Below are 24103 nucleotides of genomic sequence, written 5' to 3' on the forward strand. Positions count from 1 at the left end.
AATGGTTGTTGAAGACTTTGAAGCTATGCTTGGGAAGACCCCTAATAAATGTAAAATAATCTGTAGAAACTAAGTTAGGCCAGAACATTTATGTTAACAGAACATTTATGCCAACGTATAATTACATTCCTATTAAATTATTGACAGAAACCTGTCTGTGTCTGTTAGATACTTATTTTTTTGCGTGGGAAAAATCTTGTTTTCCAATTAGGTAATGGTTTTTGTGCTGAAGTATTACATTGTTTGTGGAGGTATTAGGAAATTACAGTCAGTCCTGAAAAAATTTACAAAATAATTCTCATTTAAAAAAAATCCAAAAATAAGAAATAAATTTATTTAATGAGTTGTATTACTGACATCTGTATATCTAATGCAGTCTGTGGACTTCAGTAAAGGTAAAGCAATTGAGCGTAATCTTATAATTTAGATTGGTCTGTTTATAGTTGAATAAGTTTCACTTGAGGTAGCAGCTTGCATCAAATTACTATAAAGTAAAAGTTAAACTGGCTAGCTCTGTGGGGAATCGGTGCCAAAAGATTTTATGATGGAAAAATGTTTAGATTAATCCAATACATATGCACTAGAAAAGTTTACACATAGTTTTTCATGCATACTTCCTATCTCCCTAATAAAATCTCAGTATTTCTGTCTTTTATTACAATGAAATTCCCACCATGCATTATATTAAATCTTAAGTATTTACTCAGAAGCGATACTGAAACTCCTATACTTAACATTTCTTATCACTATAGAAAGCACACTGAAAAATTGTTGCTGTCTTCTGTTTGTGGTTTCAGTTTACGTTGGTGAAAAGGTGATACAGGAGATCTTGGTCAAGCATTATACATAGACGTTTCAAGCATTAAACCTCTCCCTGGTTTAATAATGCTGTTTTTGTCTGACTACTAGAACAATTAGGAGTGTAGACCAGGTAAGGAGTAACAGTTAAGAGTGTAAGCCAAGAGATATGGATGTATTGGTCTGAGAAGGTACTTGTCCAGTAAAGTTAGGGAAAATTATTCTAGCTTTCCAAAATTCTGAGATCTTTTTCTGGAATGTGCATTCTGCTCTCCCACCCCATGCTCTTCAACCCTCTATGCCCCTCAGAAACAGCACTTCCAGCTGGAAGAGGTGCCCCTGGGACTGGAATGGGTTGTCAGGTTTATCATGCATTAGAAATAAAGGAAAATGGCATTTTTAGCCAGATCAGGTGGAGAGGTGCTACTGGTTTGTCAAGGGAGAAATACCTGTTGAAGCTGGGTGGGTGAAGGTAGGTATTAAAGCAAAAAGATGCTGACATGGGAAACATGAGAATACACTGGCCATGAAAAAACATAGTCTAGAGGTTAAGATGTAGTTTCTTACTAGGAGGATGCGATTCTGAAGCACCGTTCTGGTTTGAGCAAGGTAGGCTAATAACCTACCAATCTTTCAGACAGAAGTAGCTTGGTTGATAAGTGTTGTAGCAAAGGACTACTCACTGTGGGCCAGGAGAATCTTCTCAGACCTCTCGTCTTACAAGAGTGGGGTTCTGGCCAACAATCCTCACTTTCTTCATTTCACGGCCTTTGAATTTGCATACAGTTCCGCTTGGTAACATGGTCATTTGGTTTTACACGTTTGTCTCTGGAAGATAGTCCTAATTTATGCTGAAGGGAAACATGTTTCCCTTATGCTTAGATTCCTGAAGTTGATCCTCACTGCCTGATCCTGGCAACAGACTGTTTGCTGGACGGTATAAATAAATCGAGGGCTGTAACTGTCTGTGGGGAACTGCGTGTGAAGAACTTCCACTGGAGCATAACTTTATTACTGGTTTGCAGTAGCAGCCTCTTCTCTTTGCTGGAAAAAGCCAGCAGAGGGAGGTACCGTTCTGTTTGCCAAATGAGGTGTCATGGTTTAACCTCAGTTGGCAACTGAGCACCACGCAGCCGCTCGCTCACTCCCCCCGCAGTGGGATGGGGGAGAGAATTGGAAGGGTAAAAGTGAGAAAACTCGTGGGTTGAGATAAAGACAATTTAATAGGTAAAGCAAAAGCCACACGCACAAGCAAAGCAAAACAAGGAATTCATTCACTCCTTCCCATGGGCAGGCGGGTGTTCAGCCATCCCCAGGAAAGCAGGGCTCCATCATGCGTAACGGTTACTTGGGAAGACAAACGCCATCACTCCAAACGTCCCCCCCTTCCTTCTTCTTCCCCCAGCTCTATATACTGAGCATGACGTCACATGGTATGGAATGTCCCTTTGGCCAGTTTGGGTCAGCTGTCCTGGCTGTGCCCCCTCCCAGCTTCTTGTGCACCTCCAGCCTTCTCAGCTGGTAGAGCACGAGAAACTGAAAAGTCCTTGGCTAGTGTAAACACTACCTAGCAACAACTAAAACATTGGTGAGTTATCAACATTGTTCTCACCCTAAATCCAAAATACAGCACTGTACCAGCTACTAGAAAGGAAATTAACTCTATCCCTGCCGAAACCAGGACATGAGGCATTACACATCATCTTGCCATCGAGAAGAAATGCCAGTTGGGAAGTACTTCTGTAGGGCCTCAACAGTCGGGATAACCGATTTTTGCTGCCTGTCATTCACGGTTCATTGCATGTACCAGTTTGCGTGCGGGTGTTTAATTATTACTATGGTTGCATGTTCAACCCAAGGCTCTAGCTCCCAGAAGTGTGTAGTGATTTGAATATTTCTGTGTAACAAAATGAGTTTTAAGAGAAAAGGGAGAAGAAAACGGTTACTTTTTGGTTTTCTGTTATGTTGAACTTAGTTTATCTTCTCCTAGTGTTTTTGGAAACCCATAAAATAATTTAAAAGGCCGCCTTCTATATGTCACTGCACATTTCATTTGAATTATTTTGCAGGGAATATTTAGAGTCACCAATTTGTCCTAGATTTTATATGAATCCAATTAATTCAGGACACAGAGCAAGAAATAGAACTGACTAGAAAAGTCAGTTTCAAACATTGTCTTGACATGTTGTTGTAAGCCTGTGGCTGTTTTATGGGAAGAATGGGAAGAAAAGTAGAGCAGGAGAATGCTGCTAGAATGTTTAGCTAATGACCGCTATTATAAACAATTATTATTAAGATTCCTTAAACATTGCTTTTTACCATCGTGTTTTCATCTCCAGTGGAAATTCTGAATGCCTCTTTCCTACGCAAAAGTGCATGTTTCTGTGAAAATTTCAGCAAAACCAACAAAAGCATTTTCCAGTAATAGAAGAACGGGGAATATGTTCTCTTTCAACTCTTCTTTCATTTGATCAATTGCATCAGAGAGAAAGAAAAAAAAAAAGAGACTGAAAGATGGTAGTGTGTTTGCTAGGGAGGTGTGAAAGCTAGTTTTGGTTTGGGCGAGCTACAGTTGTTTGAAGACTTGCATAAATATGAATCGCTTGTGATTTATATTTCATCCAAAGATGACAGGACGGTTGGCTGCAGTATGTTATTCACATGTAGCTGAGGTACCTCTGATTCGTGCCCACAAGTAAGGCTGCAGCTGTTCTGGAGCACAACCTGTTAAAGATGTCTGTGGAAATAAAATCACTGGCTGCAGTCGATATTTAATCACGCCCTAGTGAGCAAAAAATGAGCACTGAAAAAAGCTGTGTCTTACAGGTAGGTCACGTGGATGAAGGTGGGTGCTGACTAATCCCCTTACTGCGGTCTCATTTAGCACAGGAGCTGGCAAATGATGAAATTTCATGGCATGTAATTTTTTTTTCTGCAGCTGTGAAAGGTACATTTCATAGGGTTGGATGTGACTTCTTAATAAATGTGAAATCCTTGCTTTCTTAGTGCTCACGTAGGCCTCAATACCAGCAAGCTATAAACTATAAGCTGCAAGTAGGGGCTTATGTACATAGAATAGTGCCAGTGCTTACTGGAATACCCCTAGCCACCTAAATAGCTTTTGTGGAGTCGGTATCGCCCCTTCCGAGGAGTACAGCAGGCAAAGACGGTGTATGGTATTGACTGTAAACTGTTTTAATGTTCTGTCTGCTTTGCTGTAGGTAATAATGCAATGAGAGCAAATAATGCAAGCCAATAGTACGTGGAGAAAAATAATGGGAACTTACTACGGATAAATGTAATTGCACATTTCATGCTTTGCTTTTTGTAATCAGTCCGTCAAGTTGAACACTAAAACACATTAATAAAACACCAGTTTCCCACAGAACTCAGTAACTTGTTAGCGGCCCTTAAAATACTGACACCGTTATCCAGGTTGCTCACAGTCCAGTGCGGATCAGCATTTGGCAGTTGGGTTGAGCTGTGATTACTCGAATTGATGAACTCGGTGGACTGGCAGCGAGAAGCAGAATGTGCCCTATGGCTGTGGGCTGACTGCTGCGTTACTTCACCTGGCCTGTAGCAATTAAGTCAAATCATGCTGAGGAACAGTGTCTCCTTTAACTGCATGGTAACTATTCAGACTTTGGGCATCTATGGCCTTGCCCATCAAGCACTGTGCTTTTGTGGTCTTTTGAAGAGCTCTTTGGCCCTAAGCAAGGGAAACAAAACACTACCTTGTCTAGCAGAGCAGGAATATTTAGCTGAGAGACACGTTGTTATTCAGAAAACACTCCGGTTTTTTTTATGACTTTTGTCTAAATTGATGCCAAACAGGAACTGAAGGTACAGGTGATTATTCACTAAATGTTTAATCCAGAAAATATCCAGCAAATGCAAATCTTAAGCCATATTAGGATTTTTTTCTTTTTTGGTTTTGTTTTTTTCTTTTAATGTACTTTATTAATGGTTTTGCAGAACCATGATCTTTATCTGTCTATACAGTGTGTGGGTATATCATACCCTGTATCATCGTGAGATTTCAGGCACTTTTATAAAGGTTATATGTATTACATAGTTAAAGCTACTTTTGACATTTAATTTAGGAGCATCCCTGGGGGGAGCTAAGTTCTTATGCAGTCAATGGAAAGAGGGAGCTGCCTCTAAAGGGCATCTGGCTTAGATCACTAAAATAACCTGAGGTACCTGATGTGATACTACCTGTTAAAACCTCACTGTGTCCAAACGATATCACACTTGCCTACAACCTCTGTAGAGCCCTGTCCTCCCTATTTTGTTACTTGGTTGTTCCAGTTTTCTCTTGCTTTTGTTTTGGCGTATGAAAATCTCTCATATTTATCTTTTGACAGATAATGCTTTATTTTGCCTTCAGCTTGTTTTCATATAATCTATTTCATACTGGTTTTCTTAGTATTGCTGTACTTAAGATATATACTGTCTCCCCGGGGCATTGGCTGTTATCTACTTTACAAGTAATATTGTGTATATAATATAATCCCACTGAACCGCAATTAATCACCAATCAAAATTCATGACTGTACAGTGGCTGCCTTGTAACTACACATTTCGTTCTTCGTTATGAAACTTTTGGCAGTGTAACTGGCAGCCTGTAATCAGCTGGAGTGCAGGAATTTTGAAGTGCTGGGGCTGTGAGAAATAATCTGTGAAGCCACAGCGCAGGTTGGCTTGTTTTGGTGACCGTGGTAGAATCACAGGATGGCAAAAGGTTAAGGAGGTGGACATGGGGCAGCCACATGCAATGTAAATAAATTGGTTATTTTTGGAAGTGATACTCAGTCAAAGTTCAGAAATGTATAGCACCAAGAACAATTTCAGGGATTAAAAGAGCAGATTACATAATACCAAAGTAGTATTAATTTAGCCAGCTAAGAGCCGGGTGACCAGGCATGGGTTTACGGCTGGGGTGTGAAAGAGGAAAAAGCTTACTCTCCATGTGCCAGCAGGCCATTGTAAGGAGTGTATCCATGGTCTCTCTGTGCTTCTCTCCCTCTAGACCGTCCTCTGGATGGTAGGCGTATACATAGCCTAAAAATTAATAAAAGATTTAAGAAAGACGTAACCTCCTTATTCTACGCTCAGTTCATCACATGATGTCTTTAACTTCCTTCAAAGTTAGGTGGAATCACCTTTTAGGAAAGCGTGCTTTTGTCAGAAGCAGGTATTTTGGCTCCAAAAGGTTAATCCGGGTAATTTCCTTTTGCCTTGTGTGTTTTGCAGGCGGTCAGACTATGTATAGTTCAGTGTTCTCCCCTGCTCTTAAACTCTGATTTTAAAATGCTCCAAATTAAATTGTGGTTATCTTTTTTCATTTAAAAGATAGGAATGTTCTGTTAAACTGAATGGTCCCCTGGCATTTCTGAGGCTGTACCTGCATGTGCACTCATGAAGTTTTACAAAGAGCCAGGGCAGGCACGCAGAGATGGTGAATGCTTTATCAGGAGATGAATTGTAGCACAGAAGGAGCGCAGAGAGCTGGGCTTTCTTCAACAGGACAGACTGGCCCATGTTGGTTCCCAAAGAGTTCCCCACGTAAAATTAACCTGCAAGAATATTAGCATGTGAATATTACAGTTTGTGAACCGATACTCTTGCTGAATAACTTTCCATAACTAATGCTGGCACATTGAATGGTTTTCGGTACTTCTATAAAAAAACCTACTTCTGAAATGTGATTTTATCAAATAGTTGGTATATTGTTAGATCAATGAAGTCAGTTACACATTCCAAACATAATAGTATGTAAATTAAACTAAAAGTTAATTTTACGTTTTCCCCAAGCAATGAAACCATGTCCTGATAGATAGTGCATTTTAATTTTCATTTGGTTGATCATATTATATTTTCTTTTTCCTGTTACTGTCCATAAACAGTATAATTTCATAGTGCTGACAGCCTATATACTAAATACCCGAGTGAAACAGGGATAACTATATTATTCTGTATATTCTGACAAATCTCTTTCGTTAATGTGTGTTCAATAAAGTTGAAATAGCAAATTTATTAAACCAGGGGAAAAGCACAATGAAAGTTAGTAACATTCTTTTCTTTGATGGTGTTATACATGTGCCATATTTTTTTTCTTCCCTCTAAAAATATAGTTTTATTGAAATAAGACAGGAAGAAAAAAAATACAGCATGAAAGTGCAGTAGGAGTAAAAATATTTGTTCCAGTGCAGTCTCAAATGATGAGAGAGCCTATTTCTTTTTTTTGGGCAGTCAAGAGAGTATTAAATGGTGTTCTCTCTTTTCAGTTAAACAGCAGCATTAAAGATAAAATAAAAATTTCAGAATTAATAATTTTTCCTTCCTCAGCCAAATGTCCTCCCACATTTTCAAAGTAATACGCCCAGAGGAGGAATTTAAAAAATGACCGGCTGGTTTTTTGCCTCCATTTCACAGCACCACAATATTGTACTTTGTAATTAGCTATGTAATGAATCAAGTTCGAAAAACCACTTAGGGGGCCTTTACCTAGGACGTTTTAGTCCACGTTGCTTCACAGAGCATCGGCCGGGACAGAAAGCGCCCGTCCCCTTGTCGGCGGATGGTTTGTGTTTGAGGAGCTTCAGCCGGTTGCCTGGTTTTCGCTCGTGCTGTACGGTTGCGTTATCGGTTCGGTGCTGTCAACCTCCTTAGGGCTGGAAGAATCCAAAAAAGGCAGTTGTCTGCCTCCAGAGGAGCATCACTAGGCTGTGCTTGTGGTGCCCGTAAGAGCTAATGAGCCAAATGGCATCTCTGCGCAGGCTTTGTTGAGAGAGAGTGTTGGCGGGGACAGTCACCTCCAGGACAGCAGTCCTTCCCTCCTGTTTCTGTCTCAGGGCTGCCTCTTCCCTTTCTCAACTCTAGGGCTGCCCTTCCCAGCTCTCCCAGCTGTAGCCGGTGACCGTGGGTTGTTTATCGCCCTGACCACTGCCGTCGAGCTGGGCCCCGATGTTGGTGGTCGTGGCTGTTATTCCCCGCTTCAGCTCCACCTCAGAGCAGAGGTGTTTGGTGCCAAGCTGCGGGCCGTGCGGCAGGCCCTGGTCTCAGGCGGGCAATGCACCGCAGTGTGGCCGCGGTGAGTGTATGACCTGCTGGAGGGAAAGCTGCCGTCCCCTTGCGGCCGTCCCCTTGCTGCCGTCCCCTTGCTGCCGTCCCCTTGCGGTGTTCCCTTGCGGCCGTCCCCTTGCGGTGTTCCCTTGCTGGCAGAGGCCATGCTGCTCTGCCGGGCAGGGGCCTGACTCTCTCTCTCTCTGTGATGCAGCGTGCCTCTCGCCCTCCAAACCCCCTGTGTTTCGGGGGTGAGCCAAGCGGCTGTAACCTCTCCTGTCAGAAACTGGGCTGGACAGACCCCATGTGCATTTTGACCTCCGTATGCTTGTATGTGCCACTTCATACTGCTTGGGAGAAACTTTCTAGGATTAAAAAAAAAAGTCAAAACCTTAAAAGTCTGTACATCTAATAAATCAATCCATTTTTTTCCACCCTCCTCCCCTCAAATCACCTCAAAACGCTTTTCCTTGACTAACTTCAAGCCATCATTAAAAATTCTGCTTTTGCTAGACACTGTAAGTGGGGAAATTTTAAGGCGGGGGAGGGCTTTTCTTTTTTGCAAATAGGAGAAGGGATGGATGTCCAGATTCCTTTTGTCATTAGCACTGCCTCACATCTTTACCTACCAAATCACTGCTACAGCAACGTGATGTATAATTATATATATTTCCAAGTGTCGAGGCTTCTTGTTTAAAGCTTAACTCAGTTTTAAGTCCCCATGGAAAGGGAAGGCCTTTAAAATACTTAATAAATTCTAATCTTAATCATATTCATCATTATTAAAATTTGAAATAGGTTGAAATACTTAAGGTAAGTGAAATGAAAAAACTAATAAAGGGCATGAAACACACTGGAGAAATGGAAGAATAATTGCTGAAGATTAAGAAATCTAAAATGGCTAAACATGAAAAAGCCTTCGTTTCCAATAAGCTTTTATTTAAAAGTTTTGCAATAGCTTAATAACATAAAAGGAGATTTTAAAAATGAATTGAATGTAAGTGCAGCAGAGTGGCAAGAAATATTTAAACGCATTAAAACTTAAACTAGTCCTGTCTTTGGGCTTCAAGCATGATTTAGGCCTTGTCAGTTCTTGAGAGAGTTGCTTCATCTGTCAGCAAGGAGGCAACACTACTATTGTTGCTATTAATGATAATTACTATCATTGTGGTAATAGTAGTTTTCATAATAAGTAGTGCCTAGGAGTAACAAGGTACGGTGGCTGAAGTCACCATCTTGCTCAGTCTTGTACAGGCAGAACAAAAAGATTTTTCTCTTCCATTACAGAATGTATAATCTAAATGTGAATGTAAGGACCTCTTAAAATATTTGGTTTTAATTAAAAATTATAAAGATGCAATCAAAATGTTGGGCTTGTATTGTATCCTCCTTTTTTGTTTCTCCTAGTGAATGAAAGATGCCTTGCTGTGAATATTGCCTGACTACTGGAACATATTTGAGAAGTGCTTTTCAAGAGCTGTAGAGACCTCTAAGTCAGGCAGAGAAATATCATACCCCAGGAAGTTTGTGGAAATTGACTTTTTGTGTGGGGTACTGCACTAGGGGTGTTTGAATGGTGCACTTCACAATGTAGTCTGTGGGAGAAAATGGAATTAAACATTTAAAAAATTAAATCTAGTAATTTTTTTTTTTTTTTTAGGGATTACTTACCTTGACCATGCTGGTTCAGCACTTTTCCCAGAGAGTCTACTTAAAGCTTTTACTGATGATCTCAGAAACAATGTTTATGGTAAGTGCAAAACAGCGTTCCCATTAGTCTTCTCAAGTTTCCATCTAAATAGATCAAAACTGTGCCTCTTGAGTTGTTGGAAGGGTACTTTTGCGGGTTTTTTAACACTGCTATAGAGTAGCTGGAAGACCAGTGATTTTACAAAGGAGTCATAGTCCAGTTGTGTTACCCCTAGCTTTGTTCTTTGGTGGCCAAGGATGTGCCTGTGTTGGTGAAGAAGAAAAATCAAAGGAAGCATGACTGTTGCCCAGGGGTTAGGGCACCATGCTGAGGATAAACAAATACAATGTAGCTCTGAGCACTGTTTGTTTAGTCCTTTTTTTTCCACACAAAATGCAAAAGCAATTTCTTATGCAAGGACCAGAATCCAGAACCACCCCCCTTCTCAGTGAGAGTCATCACAGGGAACTTATACTGTGGCTCAGTATAAGAATTTTGTTTAGAAGATTAGCTCAAAGATCCCAAGTGAATTTAGGTAGGGAATAGGTGCTATACCTCTCCCAGACTATTAGACTTAGGTGCATACTCAGAAAAAAGGATGCATATCACCAAAGCAATCTTGCACATAAGAGTGTGAGTAAAAATATCTACAGAATTGTGCAATATCTGGGTGGAGATTTAGCTATTGCAGCTGTGGACATGGGCACTTCAGCACCACCTACAAGTACTTTGTCTGCAGATCCTCTACTTAAACCTTTCATCTCTTTCAAATGTTATTATCTAGCCGAGAACCGCACACTGAATGTGCTTTTATCCAAAGGCAGCAGCAGCCATTGTTTAGGAAGTGTTGTTAGTGTGTGAGACAATTGACATTAGAGTGATTTATGCTCAACCAGAAAAAAAATATACTGTACAGTATTATCTATATATGCTGTGAGTAGTCCCACTGAAGTAATCAAAATTTCTTACTGTGTGTTACTATCTGTGGGCTATGTGTCCTTTCTGCTAGTTTTGTGTCTTTCTTGTGCTCCCTGATACATAGAGCAAAGTGATTCCTCACTTGGGAACTACATACCATTGCTTTAAAAGAAAACTGTGTTCACTCAAGCACTGGCACACTCGTGCTTATCACCTGGGCAAGCCACTTGAGAGTTCTGGGTAGTTTTCATTTTCAATGTGCCATTGTATGTGTCATTTCCCGCTCTTTTGTTTCCTGGCCGGGCCAGGATCCAGAGCGTGGATTTAAGTTCCACTACGAAATAGATGTTGTTCTCGATAGGGATAGGTTTTTTGGCTGTTATAAGAAGATACATTGATTTGATGACATTCAAAATCTCCTATTCAAGTGCATGTCAGTGATATTAAAATTAATGTTCTGTCACTACAGCCATTGTAAAGTGAAGTGTATGCACTCTGATCTTAGTTATTTCAAACAACATTCGGCTCAACCCTTATAGTAAGTTCCATCTGTGGCGGAAAAAAAATTAAATTTGTGAATCAATTGAGTGCTTGTGAATAGAAATAGTAGTGCTGCCAGTTTGAAGCATAGTTCCTATAGTGCTATGGGAGAACAAATTGTGTCTTTTTTAATACTGCTTTCATCTAAAATGATAATGAGAGCTCTAGTATGGTCAAATCTTTTTTTTTTTCCAGTTACGTCTCTGATAACTCTGAGGGCAGTAACTGTTGTATAAAAAGAGTTCATTTAACAGACACAGATGTGAGTGAAGGGGGAGTTTGACTTGCAGCCTTTTTTTTTTCTTGGTGGTAATCCACAGGCCTGAAGAACTGCAGTCTAGCTGTTGCATGTGTAAATGAGGGAAAGGAATGTAAGTAAGAGAGATTCTCACTTCTAAATTGAGAATATTTGAATTGGAAATTACAGAAATGCAACATCAGACATGAAAAGTCTAGGTACTAGATTTTGGGTTTGAGCTCTAAACTTATTATTCTTTTTAGCATTTTCACTCAATAACTTTCAGCAGGGTGATTTTGAAATTTTAAAAAGACAGTAGCTAATATCGCAGCCTACTGCAAAAACTGTGTTAATATAGCAATTTTTTTTTTTGTTCTCTTTCCAAACTGTTTAGGCATGTTCTTTAAGCATTTACTAATAGGAAAGTGTGCTGTGCCTGTGGGGATATTGCTGTAATCTTTTTCGCTCAAGAAGATAAATTCATGCCCTTCTTACGTGCTGTCTTAATTGTTAACGCATGTCTGTGCTGAGTGGTGCTAAGGCGGATACTAATTTTTCACTAAAATTTATATTTTCATGAGCTACTTGAATTTCAGACAGTAAAAAACCCAGGGTTAGTCCTGGTGTCCAATCATGAATGTCTATTACCTCCAGATGCTGTCTCTTCTAAATTGCTTCTTAGCTAGTGTGCAAATATATTTATGAATGTGCATTCTATCTGTAGTTTTTCCTAGTACATTTGTGCATATGCAGTTGCATTTTCTTTTTAAGGGAACTGCCTAAGTATTAGTAAGAGAAGTTTCAAGGTCTGTCATAATTGCTTTCTTCTGTTATATGTCCCTTCTCTTGACTAACTGCTCTAAGGAGCTTCAGGGCATTGCTGTGAAGTATACGTTAAATCTTTCTTTGTCATCTTTTCAGGCTGGCTTGGTGTAAGACTGATAAAAGAAAAAATTAATAGCAAAATTGTGATTAATGATTAACTTCTATATCTCTGTTGTCTCCTAGGCAACCCTCATAGTCAGAATATCAGCAGCAAGCTGACATATGACACAATCGAGCATGTCCGATACAGGTAGAATAATCTTTCTTTCAGATGTTTTATGATGCGCTTCATTGTTTTCATTTTGATTAGGCCTGTGCTGTTTTGATGACTTTGATGTGATGTCATTTTCTGAGTGTTACAATCTGTCACATCTAAAGAAGACACCTCACTTTTAAAACACAAGGTACTTGGACAGTAAAGTGTTGGACAAAGTCAGTTCTTTTTCTCCCAGATGCCCCAATTCTCAAAGTCCTGTAGTTAAATTAGTGCTGTAATATCAGTCCACGGTTTTAATTAAGATACAGAAGTTTCGATTATTAGTAAGATGGTATGGTAAGATAGTAAGGTGGAACTAAGGCGCAAGGACATGGTTAAAATTCAGATGAAATTAAATAGGGCATAATGGCTTGTGAGAATTTATAAAAACCTTATGGGAATGTGTACGTTGTTTTACAGCAGGTACTTACTTCTGTTGGAGTAATAAAATACCTTTTAAAGTAGTTTTATTGTAATTTTTAGGAGCAAAAAGAAAAGGTAAAACTGAGTGTTGGGACTTCTGGGTACGGGCCAGAAAGTGAACTGAATCTCTAAATAAGGTATTCCCCTGAAGTTCAGGACAGTGTGTGCTGAAAGTACACTTCTTGGCATTAGTTTACACCATGAAGAAATATACAACTTAGGTACTTGGTTATTGGTTTTAGGGGTTTGTTTTAGGTAACTCTTGCTATTTTATCAAAAATGTCTTTATTGAAGAATTTGTATGCTTTGAGTTTATTTGTCTGCTTTTAATGGCACTCTTTGTGCAAGGAAAGAAGTGTCATGGATTCCTCTTTGTTTTATCATCTTCCTTCAGAGCAAAAATTTCTCCAGAACACATCACAGAATTCAGATCAGTAACAATGGAACTATAGCATTGTAATGTTCATAGCTGTAATGAAGAAAATCTGCCTTACTGCATTTTTATAAGGGTGTAAAAAAAGGCAAGCTTTCTAGCTGGCTATAATCTGTTGCCCTTCCCCGCCACCAACTTTCTGGAGAAAGTATTTATGTTTGCTTCTTCCGCTACCCTCTCTTATGCTGTGCAGGGTGACAACCTATTAATGTAGGGCCAAATAAAATGAAAGCAATTGTCTATGAGGAATAGCTGTTTTCAAAGGCAGACACTTACAGCCAGGTGCAGCAATACCTACAGCCCTGCAGAGTCTCCTGAGCATACCTGTGTGCTCACATGCAGCGTTAGCATTCTGGTTTCCATTTACTCTCAGTGATATTTCAATGTTGCCATTTAATCGTTCTTCTTACGAGGCACAGTAGAAAGTAGCTGTTTCTGTAATAATTACTATTGTACTCTGTGTTCTTCATTGTTAGGGAGTAAGGAAATAGATTTCCACCATGGAACTTATATAGATTACTTTAAAAGAGCTGACATCTTCAGCTTGTTTTATTTTGGATCCTGCTTTAAAAAAGCGTGAGACTTTTATAAGAGCAGGATGGGAGATGACAAGAATCATACCAGTGTTTGTATTGGGTTTTTTGTTTGTTTGTTTTTTCTTTTTGGGGAAAAAAAAAAAGCCCTCTGCATCCAAATGAACGTTTTCAGTATTGCACCTAATAGAATTTGTCATCTATCCCTATAGAAATTTAGCCATTATTCCCCAATAAAAATTTAAAAAGCATAGTCATCAAAAAGGCATAGTCACAAAAATTCAGGAAGAAAATGCCCCAAAACCAGTCAGTACGTCATCTATCTAAAAGGCAATAAAAGTATATTAAAGATCTATACTTCCATGCCATTGCAGCTAATCAAAATAAGCAATATGACAAGACAGGGTTACAGGCAGCTCTGTCCTGCATCACAGCGCATAGGCTGGATTTCCTCAGCGAAAGAATAATTCAGGTAGTTTCAGAAGTCTTAAAATGAATTGCTTGCTTATAATTCTGCTTTTGGCACATGGCTGCAGGCAGAAGTATGAGTTTTTTTCAGTGTTTGTCTCCAAGACAATATGATTTGTTTTTAAAAATTTTTTAATTTGATTTTCTGATGAGATGACACAAGCAAGTAATTAAAAATAAACACAAGGCTTAATTTCTGATTTATATTTATCGATATTGGTGATAGCAGCATCAGAATAGACTTTCCTAATCTGGCAGTGTACACTGTTCCACAGTACAAAGCTGTATGATTTGGTTTTGCCTTCATATTTGCTTGACAGACAGAAGCCATTCTTAGAACATGGATTTGCAAGAAAATAACATAAATAATTAAATATTTGAGTCAATGGATGTTTTCTATGATTTACAAAATTACAATAATCAAAACAACTTACCTCTTGACCAACTCAAGTACAATAAGAGTAAAAATAACTACTTTATTCTTAAAAACATTGCTTCTCTTTACTTGAAATGAACTGCTGAGAGATTTTTAACATTGTGCGTATCTCTACATTAACCATGAATGACGCTGAGAAGAGGAAGCAAGAACTATAATAAACCTTACCTAAATGTATTAAATGTATGCATCAAAAGATTATAGATCCTTTTTATGACTTTGAGTACGTATGTATGGAAATGCCATTGCTCCATTTCCATGCAGCTAGAGAACATTAGTGCAGTATCTCCTTACGATGCTGCAGAGATAATGCAACTCAGAAATTCATTACATTGAGTATTAAATAACCCTTTTCCCATATGCAAGCGTTTTAAAATACTAGCTTTCTGAATATTTTAAAATGCTGTCCTTGTAGGTCTTACACTTGTAATATCAAATAGTGCAGCAGCGTCTTCTAACCAGAGCCAGACTGAAGTTTTAGTGTTGTTTTATGTTTGTGGTGTGTTTAAGATATGCAACAGAATGCCTTTTTCATTTAAACACAGTGTTGTTGAATTTAATAGAGTTTTAACGTTCATCCTCGAACTTTCAGGCACTGTGAAATGTTAAACTTAAGCATACTTTGGGAATTCAAATATATGTTAAAAAAAAGCAAGAAATTTCAGCTGAGACTTCAGCACCAGGCATCTCCTAGACTGTGGCAATATGTGTATTGTAGAACTTTCCCACTGAAGCTAAAAGGATTTGGCATTGAGCTAAATGGGATCAAGTTTAAATATAGAACCAAAACCTGTATTTCTATAAAGGCCTCTCTCAAAATATGCCATCTAAGTGACTTATAAGAGGAGAATAATCTCTGTGGCCTGAGCATACGAACGAAAAAAGGTGCAGCGGGCATGCACAAAATGAATGTAAACGGCTTAGTATTTAAAAAAAAAATATTTGCTTCTGTGGTAAAACACACAGTGGTACGGGATTTTGCTAAGGAAGCAATCTTATAGATATTGTTTATAATTGCATTTACATTGTATTTGTAGAGATCATTTCATGATAGCGAGGTAAAGCTTTATATTCCTTCTATAAGCATCGTACCTTGCTTATGAAATAAGTTTCCATTCCATGTCTTTTTTTTAAATTATCACATGTTCTGAAATGGTGCTATGCACAGGATAAGGATTTTTTCTTTATTCCCAGGTTTAAGCAGTTCTGTGTCTGAAAACAGTAAAGTTAGAACTGATATATACATGAAAATTGGTTGACCTTTCCTACACAGTAAGAAATGGTAGATACAGTATCTGCTTAGTATTGATTTGTCCTCTGCAAAGGTCATCAACGGGAGACTGTACGGATGAGTGACATGTGAGTGCTGCATCCTGTCCTCCTTAATGGTACCTATCAACTTGAAAACCTTGTTTCAAAACTAGGATGGTTCAGCCCTTTTGCATGCTTGTTTTATAATGCCGTTTGCAAATGCTGCTCTTCCTGATCCCGCTGCTCAGCTGCCAGGGCAAGTCTGAAATACCACAGTCAGTGAAGTCTAGCAAAAGGAGACAGTGCTCACTGGGGTGATTCTGTACGCGGCAGATGGGAGAAGCATTAGAAGATAATTATGAATAATGGATTTTTTTTCTTTGGAAGAGCTTGATAATAAGCAAGAGGGGTGATCTTTTTCCTCATGGTTCATGAAATGATTTTACATAGGCATGCAATGAAACAATCCCAGCGCGCCCACAGTGAGCTGGCTGATACTCTGACTCTGTGCTCTGTTAATGCGCTGAGCAGCAACAGAGCACTGGCTTTGGTGCAGATGTTTCTTGTTTTCTCCTGGCCACACCCATCCTTTTATGCAACTGTGGGAACTTATTTTTTTCTTCTTAAGAAAAAAGCTAGTGGGGTGGAAGGTAAACTTAAAATGAAGACGAAGGACTCCATTTTATAAACAGTTGTCTCTAGGAGTCAATCCATTACTTTTGGTGGGTTTACTCTTTGCAATCCTATGCAAGGTAGTAAAAAGCTTCTGAACAGGTTAACAGGTACTGTTATTTTTTAATGAGTTAGAATACTGGTTTAAGAACCAATGAAATCAGTCTGGTTTACTTTGGAACTTTGCTCCTGGACTTTTATCTCTGTTTTAATAAATTCATTAACTATTAACTTGATAAGTTTATCAAGCTTTAGAAAGGAATTTGCTAATGCTGTCTGTTACTCTTCTGGTAGTCAGCTTTATACCTTCATGGTTTGTATGAAGAGATTGCAGTAAATAAAATTTGTACATTCATGGTCATGCTCTTTGAGTAATCTTTGTTGCAAAGAGAGCCAAATCTGGAATGCATCATTTATTGAAGGAAATAAATATTTCAGTAAAATAAATTACAAGCTGGAGGTCAAGATTACCAGTTTATGAACAAAAAGGATGAAATGCTTCTGAGCAATTCTGAGTTTAATTTGTATGGGTGGTTAGAGGGTGTTTTGCAAAGAGGTCTGAAAAAAGGTGGATACGACCTTTAATTTTTTTTCCTTCGCAATTCAGAAAAAAAAATCAAGAATCTGCTTTTATAATGTGTCTGTGACAAAGAAGCAATGGAGAAAAAGATTAAAAGTGATCTTGCTGTGCCATTGCTCTCTAAATAACATTCAGAGTAGGGAGAGTGGTACAGGCTTACTCGCATTCAGGCCACCATGTTAGTTCACGTTTTTTCAATGCACACAGCCTCACTGCCTCCTCAGCTGCTCTTTTGGCAGGGACCTGATGGCCTCTGTGTCCATGGGGAAGCCTGCGAGAGGGCACCTGAGCTGGTGGATGAGATATTCCAGTTGGAAGAAAATACAGTAATAAAAATAGTGAAGTTTCCCCGATGCAAATTCCATTTTCCCCTTCTCTTCATCTCTTTGCCTTTTTCAGGGTTTATATGGAAGATTTTTTCCCTCCCTAGGCTGTACAATACTTGTAGAAGAAATGCAGTGTTCCTCCCTCTTCTGGATTTGCAGTTGCTTCCTAAGAAGCGGTAGAGTGAGACACCGCTCTGTGACTCTTCTGGTAACACCTGTTGCCCTAGCTGTTTAGTGAGTAGTAACGTAGTCCTGTCTAGCTGTTGGGAACCGTAGCAGCCCCTTTGCCAGCTCCAAGGGAATCTGACAACTTCATTACTGGCCTAGATGATTATTTGTATTTTAAATAAGGCTTTTGGATATTTAGCACAAAAGTAATTTCTGCCATCGCCTGTGTGTACCTGTTGTGCTTGACAACTTTGTTTTGACTTCAGTGCACTTCTGCTTCTCAGCCTAAGTTATGTAGCATTGAAGAGGTGCTCCATTTGCTTCAAGTCAAGAAATTTTGAATGCCATCTTGAGTTATGTATGTTGTCCAAAATTCATCTGATATTTTTTCTCATGTCTAATTTTTTTGAAGACTGCAGACACTTTCTGTTTTGCTCCACCATCTGAAACTTACTCAATGATCCTCTACTGAGAAGTGCACGACCGACGACAGTTTAACCTATGCTGTTTATGTCTTATGTTATATTTAACATCATAACTCTGGGAAAGACTAATTCATCTATGATTTTAGGAGCACAGAGATAATTTGTTACTGCACCATTTTAAGTAGTCCCTAATAATCTTTCTGTGAAGTTAGCAAACCCAGTATTGAGCACCATTTTGAATCTCATTCATTTCACTTGTAAAGCAACCTGAATACTTCATCTGTTTTTATAATTAAGCTGTTGAAGAGATGCTACAACATTCCCAAGGGCTTCCCTGGTGGCATCTGTGTCTCAACGAATCTGAAATTCCTGGTGTCACTTCTGCTGAAAGGCAGAGCTTTTTGCACTTATCCTTATATTTGCTACCTGAGCCCCACCTTGCTGCAGTTTTAACCAGCACACTTGAGTCCTTAAACAATCATCATTTGCATTTTGAGTCTTTTTCCCCATCCAAAACCACGCCAACTCTGACTCTGCTTACTGTTCTGTTTCCTCAGCTCTTTGATACTGTTTTTGTTGCACGCACTTCATGATCCTGTCTTGATTTTTAGCACTTTAAACACTGGTATCCACTGAAATGGTTTTATTATAAAGTTCACCTAAGTGAATAGCTATTAGTGTTGCTTATATTTTTTTATCATTATGAACAGGGGCTAGCTAGTTCATGGCATATTATTTACACTTTGAATATATATATATATATAAAAAATATTTTTCTAAACTACTGGTGACCTTCTAACCTTCTGAATATGGCGATGTATTCAGGAACTTCCATTATTTTTTGTCCAGAAGCAGATACGGTCTGCAAGTAGTGGTAACTTTGGGGGCAGGTGACTCTGCAGTATTTGAGTGATTTCATTACATTTTTTTTTGTCTCAGTTGTGATGTAGCCTGAGAATTATTTTCTGTCCCTGTTACATCAAGTATAACTGCGTCTGCCTTCTCATCTCTAATAATGCCATTGGCTTTTATGCGTTGTTCCAGACTATCTGTAGCTCATCTAGTCTTCTTACAGACAGAGCAAACACATTTGCTTTGCAAAACAATGGCACATGCCTTTAGCTCACTCTTTCTCTGATTTTATTTCTGTGCGGTTATTTATAGTACCCATGCTAGATGCTGTAGTCCTAACAGTGTTTTTTTTTCTATTTTGCTGCCCTCTGCAACCTGCTGTCTTGCTGAAATTCTCAGTTAACATCTCACGTCTGTTAGTGGTTGTTGCCTTTGTTTCTCCCCTCAGCACTGAGAACCCACTTGGCCACAGGCGGATGCCGGCTAGCTGTGTTCATTAAATATTTAATGGCTTGTTACTGAGGTCATTGCTGCCCTGCTGAAAATTTGGACCTTTCTGTGGCAAAAAGCAGGGCAGCTGCACAGCTTCCAGGCTGCCCTGGTGATGTGTTAAACACCAGCAGGAGCAGAGCCAGCGGGAGCATTGCAGCAGCAGTGTTGAGCAGAAGTAACTGAGTAAGCAGAACAGGGAGTACGGGAGGATAGGCCGTGACTGGCATGGGGTAATGACATGCAAACCGGCTACCTTAGCCTGAGCAGGGACGAAATGACGGTATGAAGGCCCAGTAGGGGTTTTAGGGTGCCAGGTTTCAGGAGACCCAGAACATAAACACATCCCAGCTGGTATGGTTCAAGAGTATGGGAATGTACATGACCTTCAGGGTTTTTGTGTCTCATCTCCTGCTATTACAGGGTACTTTTCATCTACTGTTGATGATCTTTCCCCACTGGGAGGGCTAGAAAACTCCCTCTTCCACTGTCTCATGAGAAGCCGGTGTCCTTTTGTTTTCTGTCCTTTCTGTTACCTATAGCCTTTTGTGGTCTTTTCTACCATTAACCTCTTCTGATGCATTTATGTAGAGGAGACCTGTCCCATTCTCTTGTCTTCATAGGTTCAACAAGATAAGCTCCACTACATGCTACTTCTGTTCTTCATCCCCCACTCCAATCCCATTGACCCTGTCTCTGAGCTTTTTCTGGATTGCCTTCATCTTTCTGAAATGTGCAGCCAAAATAGAATGGGATGGTTGAAATAAGTCCTGCAGTATGGCGATGACGGGTGTGGTAACTGAGACAGAATAAAAGATTCTTTAAATGGTGATGTGACCTGATCAAATGTTCTGGGTGCTAGGAGAAGACAAAAAGTATTGTAATGATAAGGAAACGGCATGGGCATTTCAAATGAATAGAGGAAACCTGCAGGCACAATGGATTTCCAGGATGAAAGGAAGCACTGTTTGTGGGGATTCTTCTAGAATGTAATACATTTATTGGAAGATGATTTTTCCTGTTTGTTTTTGTTCTGAAATTTCATGCTAGGCTGAAAGTGATAATATGGTCCATAAACTGGTTGATACTGATATGAATGGAGCAAAAATGAAAGAAGACTGAGATTTTGTACAGATAGGTATTGTGTAGGAAACCACATTGGCTTGAAGGAGAGAAAATTATTTAATTAACTTGATCACTTTGAGCATCTAGTTCTTTGAAGCTAAATGCCCTAGCTTTCATTGGTAGTTTGAAAATACGCAGCAAATAAGTGCCTAAAACTCAGGTAGACCTTTGTAGTATATGCTGGCAATATTAATGAGTTCCTTCTAAGTTTCTTTATTCTTTCTTTTGTTTGTGTGCTTATTTCATTGATTCAAGTTTCTCACCTGGTTTAAACTTTCTACTTCTAATACGAAGGTTGTAAGCAAAGATAGTGTCCTTGAAATTAAAGGGTGTCTTTAAGAAGCAGCATGAGCCATGGTAAGATACAGGAATATGAAAGATAAATGAAGCAAGACTTTGAACAGACCTGTCTCCTTTATATTAAGGTTAATAATGTCTAGTGAATCCAGGTTTAATTTGCTAGATTTTATTAGTATATTTGGTATGTGTCAAGGCAGAAGAAAATTGCATCATTAGTATTATTGAGTGCCAGCTCAATAACATGTTGCTAATACTTCAGAGTTTATTGCAAGCTTTTGGATGGTGAGACTGTTTAGAGGAGTAAGATGTGTATGCTTTGGATTTTATGAAGACTCCCTAGGCTTGTAATGAATCCAGTGTTCACAGTCAATAGTGTTCAAAAGAGCTTTTCAGCACTCAGGCTTTTCTCAGCCATCCTCTTACCACTTCTTTTTGTTTGTCTTTCTTTACCTTTTTAAAGGTGTTTAGTATTTCACTACATTTTTTGCACAATACCTGTCATGCGATAAAAGAGGCTTTAGAGATATGAATCGTTTATTTGGAAAATGTGTTCACAGACCAGATTTTTCTGACTTGTGAGTAAACGATGTATGAAAGCAGTGTTGTCTTGCAGGAAGCAAAAAAAAACCACCAAAAGACCAAAGATGATGAGCAATACTAAAACTGACCTCTGGAATATAATGCTGAAGCTTTTGTGCTGACAAGGGAAGCACTCTGCAGGAGAGGTGTGAGGCAGAATCCTAGTTACTTTTGCCCTGCTAAAAGGGGAAAATTTCGCTGACCCGTTGGTTCCACTTTCCTGGTGCCAAAATCCTGTGTGGTGTCCCACTCAGCCGTCTTTTAGGAGGCTGGCTCTCTGGTGAGCCTGCTGCGAAACCTCCAGTTCGCTGGCTGTCCATGCCAAGTTCTTTGCAACAGGCGAACGAGATCTGCCTGCCAGTAAGAGCTTGTGTGAAGATGCTTACAATCTTGCTGTAAATTCATGAAAGCTGAAGCTTGTTTTATTTCACACAGATCTGTCTTCCTGTGGAAAGTGAAAACTAGAATCCAAAACGTTCTGTTAGACAAGAGCTGCTCTGCTAGCCCTGCAGGGCTGGAAACCCTTTAGTCCCACACTGATACGCTCCAAACCCTGAAGTCCACTTGTACAAGCTTACTGGAAAGTACGTGTCTGGCCTTCTAAGGACTGAACAGCAGGCCACATAGATAGGATTTTTAATTATGCCAAAATGCTTAATGTGAACTCCGTTAATATCATATACACAGTATAATGTGTATTTTTGAGTAACATACTTGGAAAATGTTTCATTCAAATGAAGCAAAAAGTATTTATGGATGGTTTTGATCACTTGGTTTTTATCTGCAATCATATAACGACACATTTACAATAACTGTTATTACAGCCTGCCTTTTTAGCTCTTTGGGTACTACCGTGCTTTCAAATCGGAGTAAGAAACTGTACAGACCTCTGAAGAGTTGTGGCTAAGACAGCGTATGAAGGCAGTGACTGAGCCTGGATTAAAACAGATCTCTTAACTCTACTTGGTTGTGTTCCTCCTATGTAAATAGTGTGCTACAAGCAGATAATTTCTGTATTATTGTCCATGACTGCAGCATAAATTTTGCCTGTGTTTATTTGTGATGAGTTAAATGTGTTGCGGTAGTAGGTTGAAAGGAGTTTGTGAATCTGTCAGCAACAGGTTACCTTAGCCAAGGAAGAAGCCTAAACAACCATGATACAGGCCAGGTAACCAAACTTGCCTGAGCCAAAATGGGTAGGAGCAGTGCCTCTCCTCCCTCCTACTTGGCTGACATAGCTGCTCAGAGGAAAGAGGGAGGCCTCCGACTTTCCAGTAGCACTTGAGTGGCTATCTCAGTAAATGGGATGCGGTTGCTTCTCTTCAAGTCTCCCTCTTTGTCCTTTGGGTGAGAGAAAATTTTACCAAGTGCCAGCCTTACAGGGCACAGTCTGGGCCATATGCATTGTCTGAAGGCAGTGCACAAGGGTAAATTTCTGTCAATCAGTGAGAAATCCTTGCTGTGTGGGATATAGTCCACTAATGAGTGTAATATCCTGCTTCATTTGTGAGAGGAAATTAAAATAACCTGATGTACTTTATGGGCACAGGTACAAGCAAGAAAGTTCTGTAGTTTTTCAACGCCTTGAGCCATACCTGTGAAAATTTGAAATCAAGGCTACATAATGTAGCTCCCAGTAGCAGGTCAAATACAAAAGACTTCATCTGAAAAAGTATAGAACATTCACAAGCTGCTCCGTTTATTTGACCATGTTTGCCTATTTAAACATCCAAATGGGATGGGATCGCTACAGCAAATAGTACTGGCATTTAGCGTTTGTAATGAACTTCAGAATGAGTTTGATGAAGTATGCTTTTAGTATAAATTGGAGTTAAGCTGCACTGCCAAAATGTGATATTACAGGTGGTATTCTTAACAATGAAGTGCAAATGAAATTCTGCCTGCTTTTAATTAAATAAGCACACACTCCACTGAGTTTTGGAAATTTAATTCTCTTAATCTGAAGTCTCAGGCCCTGAATGGCTATTGTAATTTGAAAGATAGTGCTGATATGTTTCAAGGCTGTTTATACTTAACAAAATACTCATGCTGTTTTCTTTTGTAAATTTGGGGCCTTTTTGATTTCTTCATGTGTTTTTTCTATTATGTGAAAAAGAGCTAAGATAACCTTCTTCCTGGTTGTGGCCCACAAAAGTCAGAGCTGTAAGCCCGAGTGTCAACGAAAGGGCTAAAGCACCTGGATTCTGGTGTTTCTTCTGAGGGGTTGTTGGTTGTGGTTGTCCCCTGGGGACAGTGTGGTGAAGTATGTTGCTGTACGTGGGGAAGGCACGCCTGGAGATTCAGAGCCGTCACAGGCCTTCCAAAGTGGGAAGGAATTGACCACAAATTCTTTCTGGGAAGGTGCCCTGCTGTTTTTGAACAGCACAGCCTTGATAAGAGGCTGGACAGCCAGGGCGCTGAAGACGTTCCTATGGACAGGTCATAAGGCTTGGAGGAGAGAGATTCCCTTGATAGAATCTCCTACTAGACATAATAAATTTACACATACCAGTGCTAATTACTTCATTCTCAGTGTCGTGAGGAGATCTGCAGAGCTGATTGGATAGGGGGAAAAAAGGAAAAATAACTGTCAACGTTCATGGGATACCGTGCTTTAAGTTATGTGCCATTTGAGAGAAATTAATACATCCTTCATCCTTTTCCACTGTCTCTAATTTCATTATAATACGATTCAAGTTACTACAAA

The 24103-nt window shown here is 39.4% G+C and overlaps 1 protein-coding gene across 1 annotated transcript in view; it reads left to right on the plus strand.

Annotated features, from left to right (window-relative positions):
- The first annotated feature begins 7770 nt into the window (after positions 1-7770).
- MOCOS (molybdenum cofactor sulfurase) overlaps positions 7771-24103 on the plus strand; it is a 206858-nt gene continuing 190525 nt past the window's right edge. Inside the window, exons 1-3 of the mRNA XM_009330479.1 lie at positions 7771-7897; positions 9530-9619; positions 12264-12330. Coding sequence (XP_009328754.1) covers positions 7771-7897; positions 9530-9619; positions 12264-12330 — 284 coding nt within the window. The remainder of the gene's footprint in view (positions 7898-9529; positions 9620-12263; positions 12331-24103) is intronic.

This window comes from Pygoscelis adeliae, unplaced genomic scaffold (genome assembly GCF_000699105.1).
Source record: "Pygoscelis adeliae isolate BGI_AS28 unplaced genomic scaffold, ASM69910v1 Scaffold78, whole genome shotgun sequence".
NCBI lineage: Eukaryota > Metazoa > Chordata > Aves > Sphenisciformes > Spheniscidae > Pygoscelis > Pygoscelis adeliae.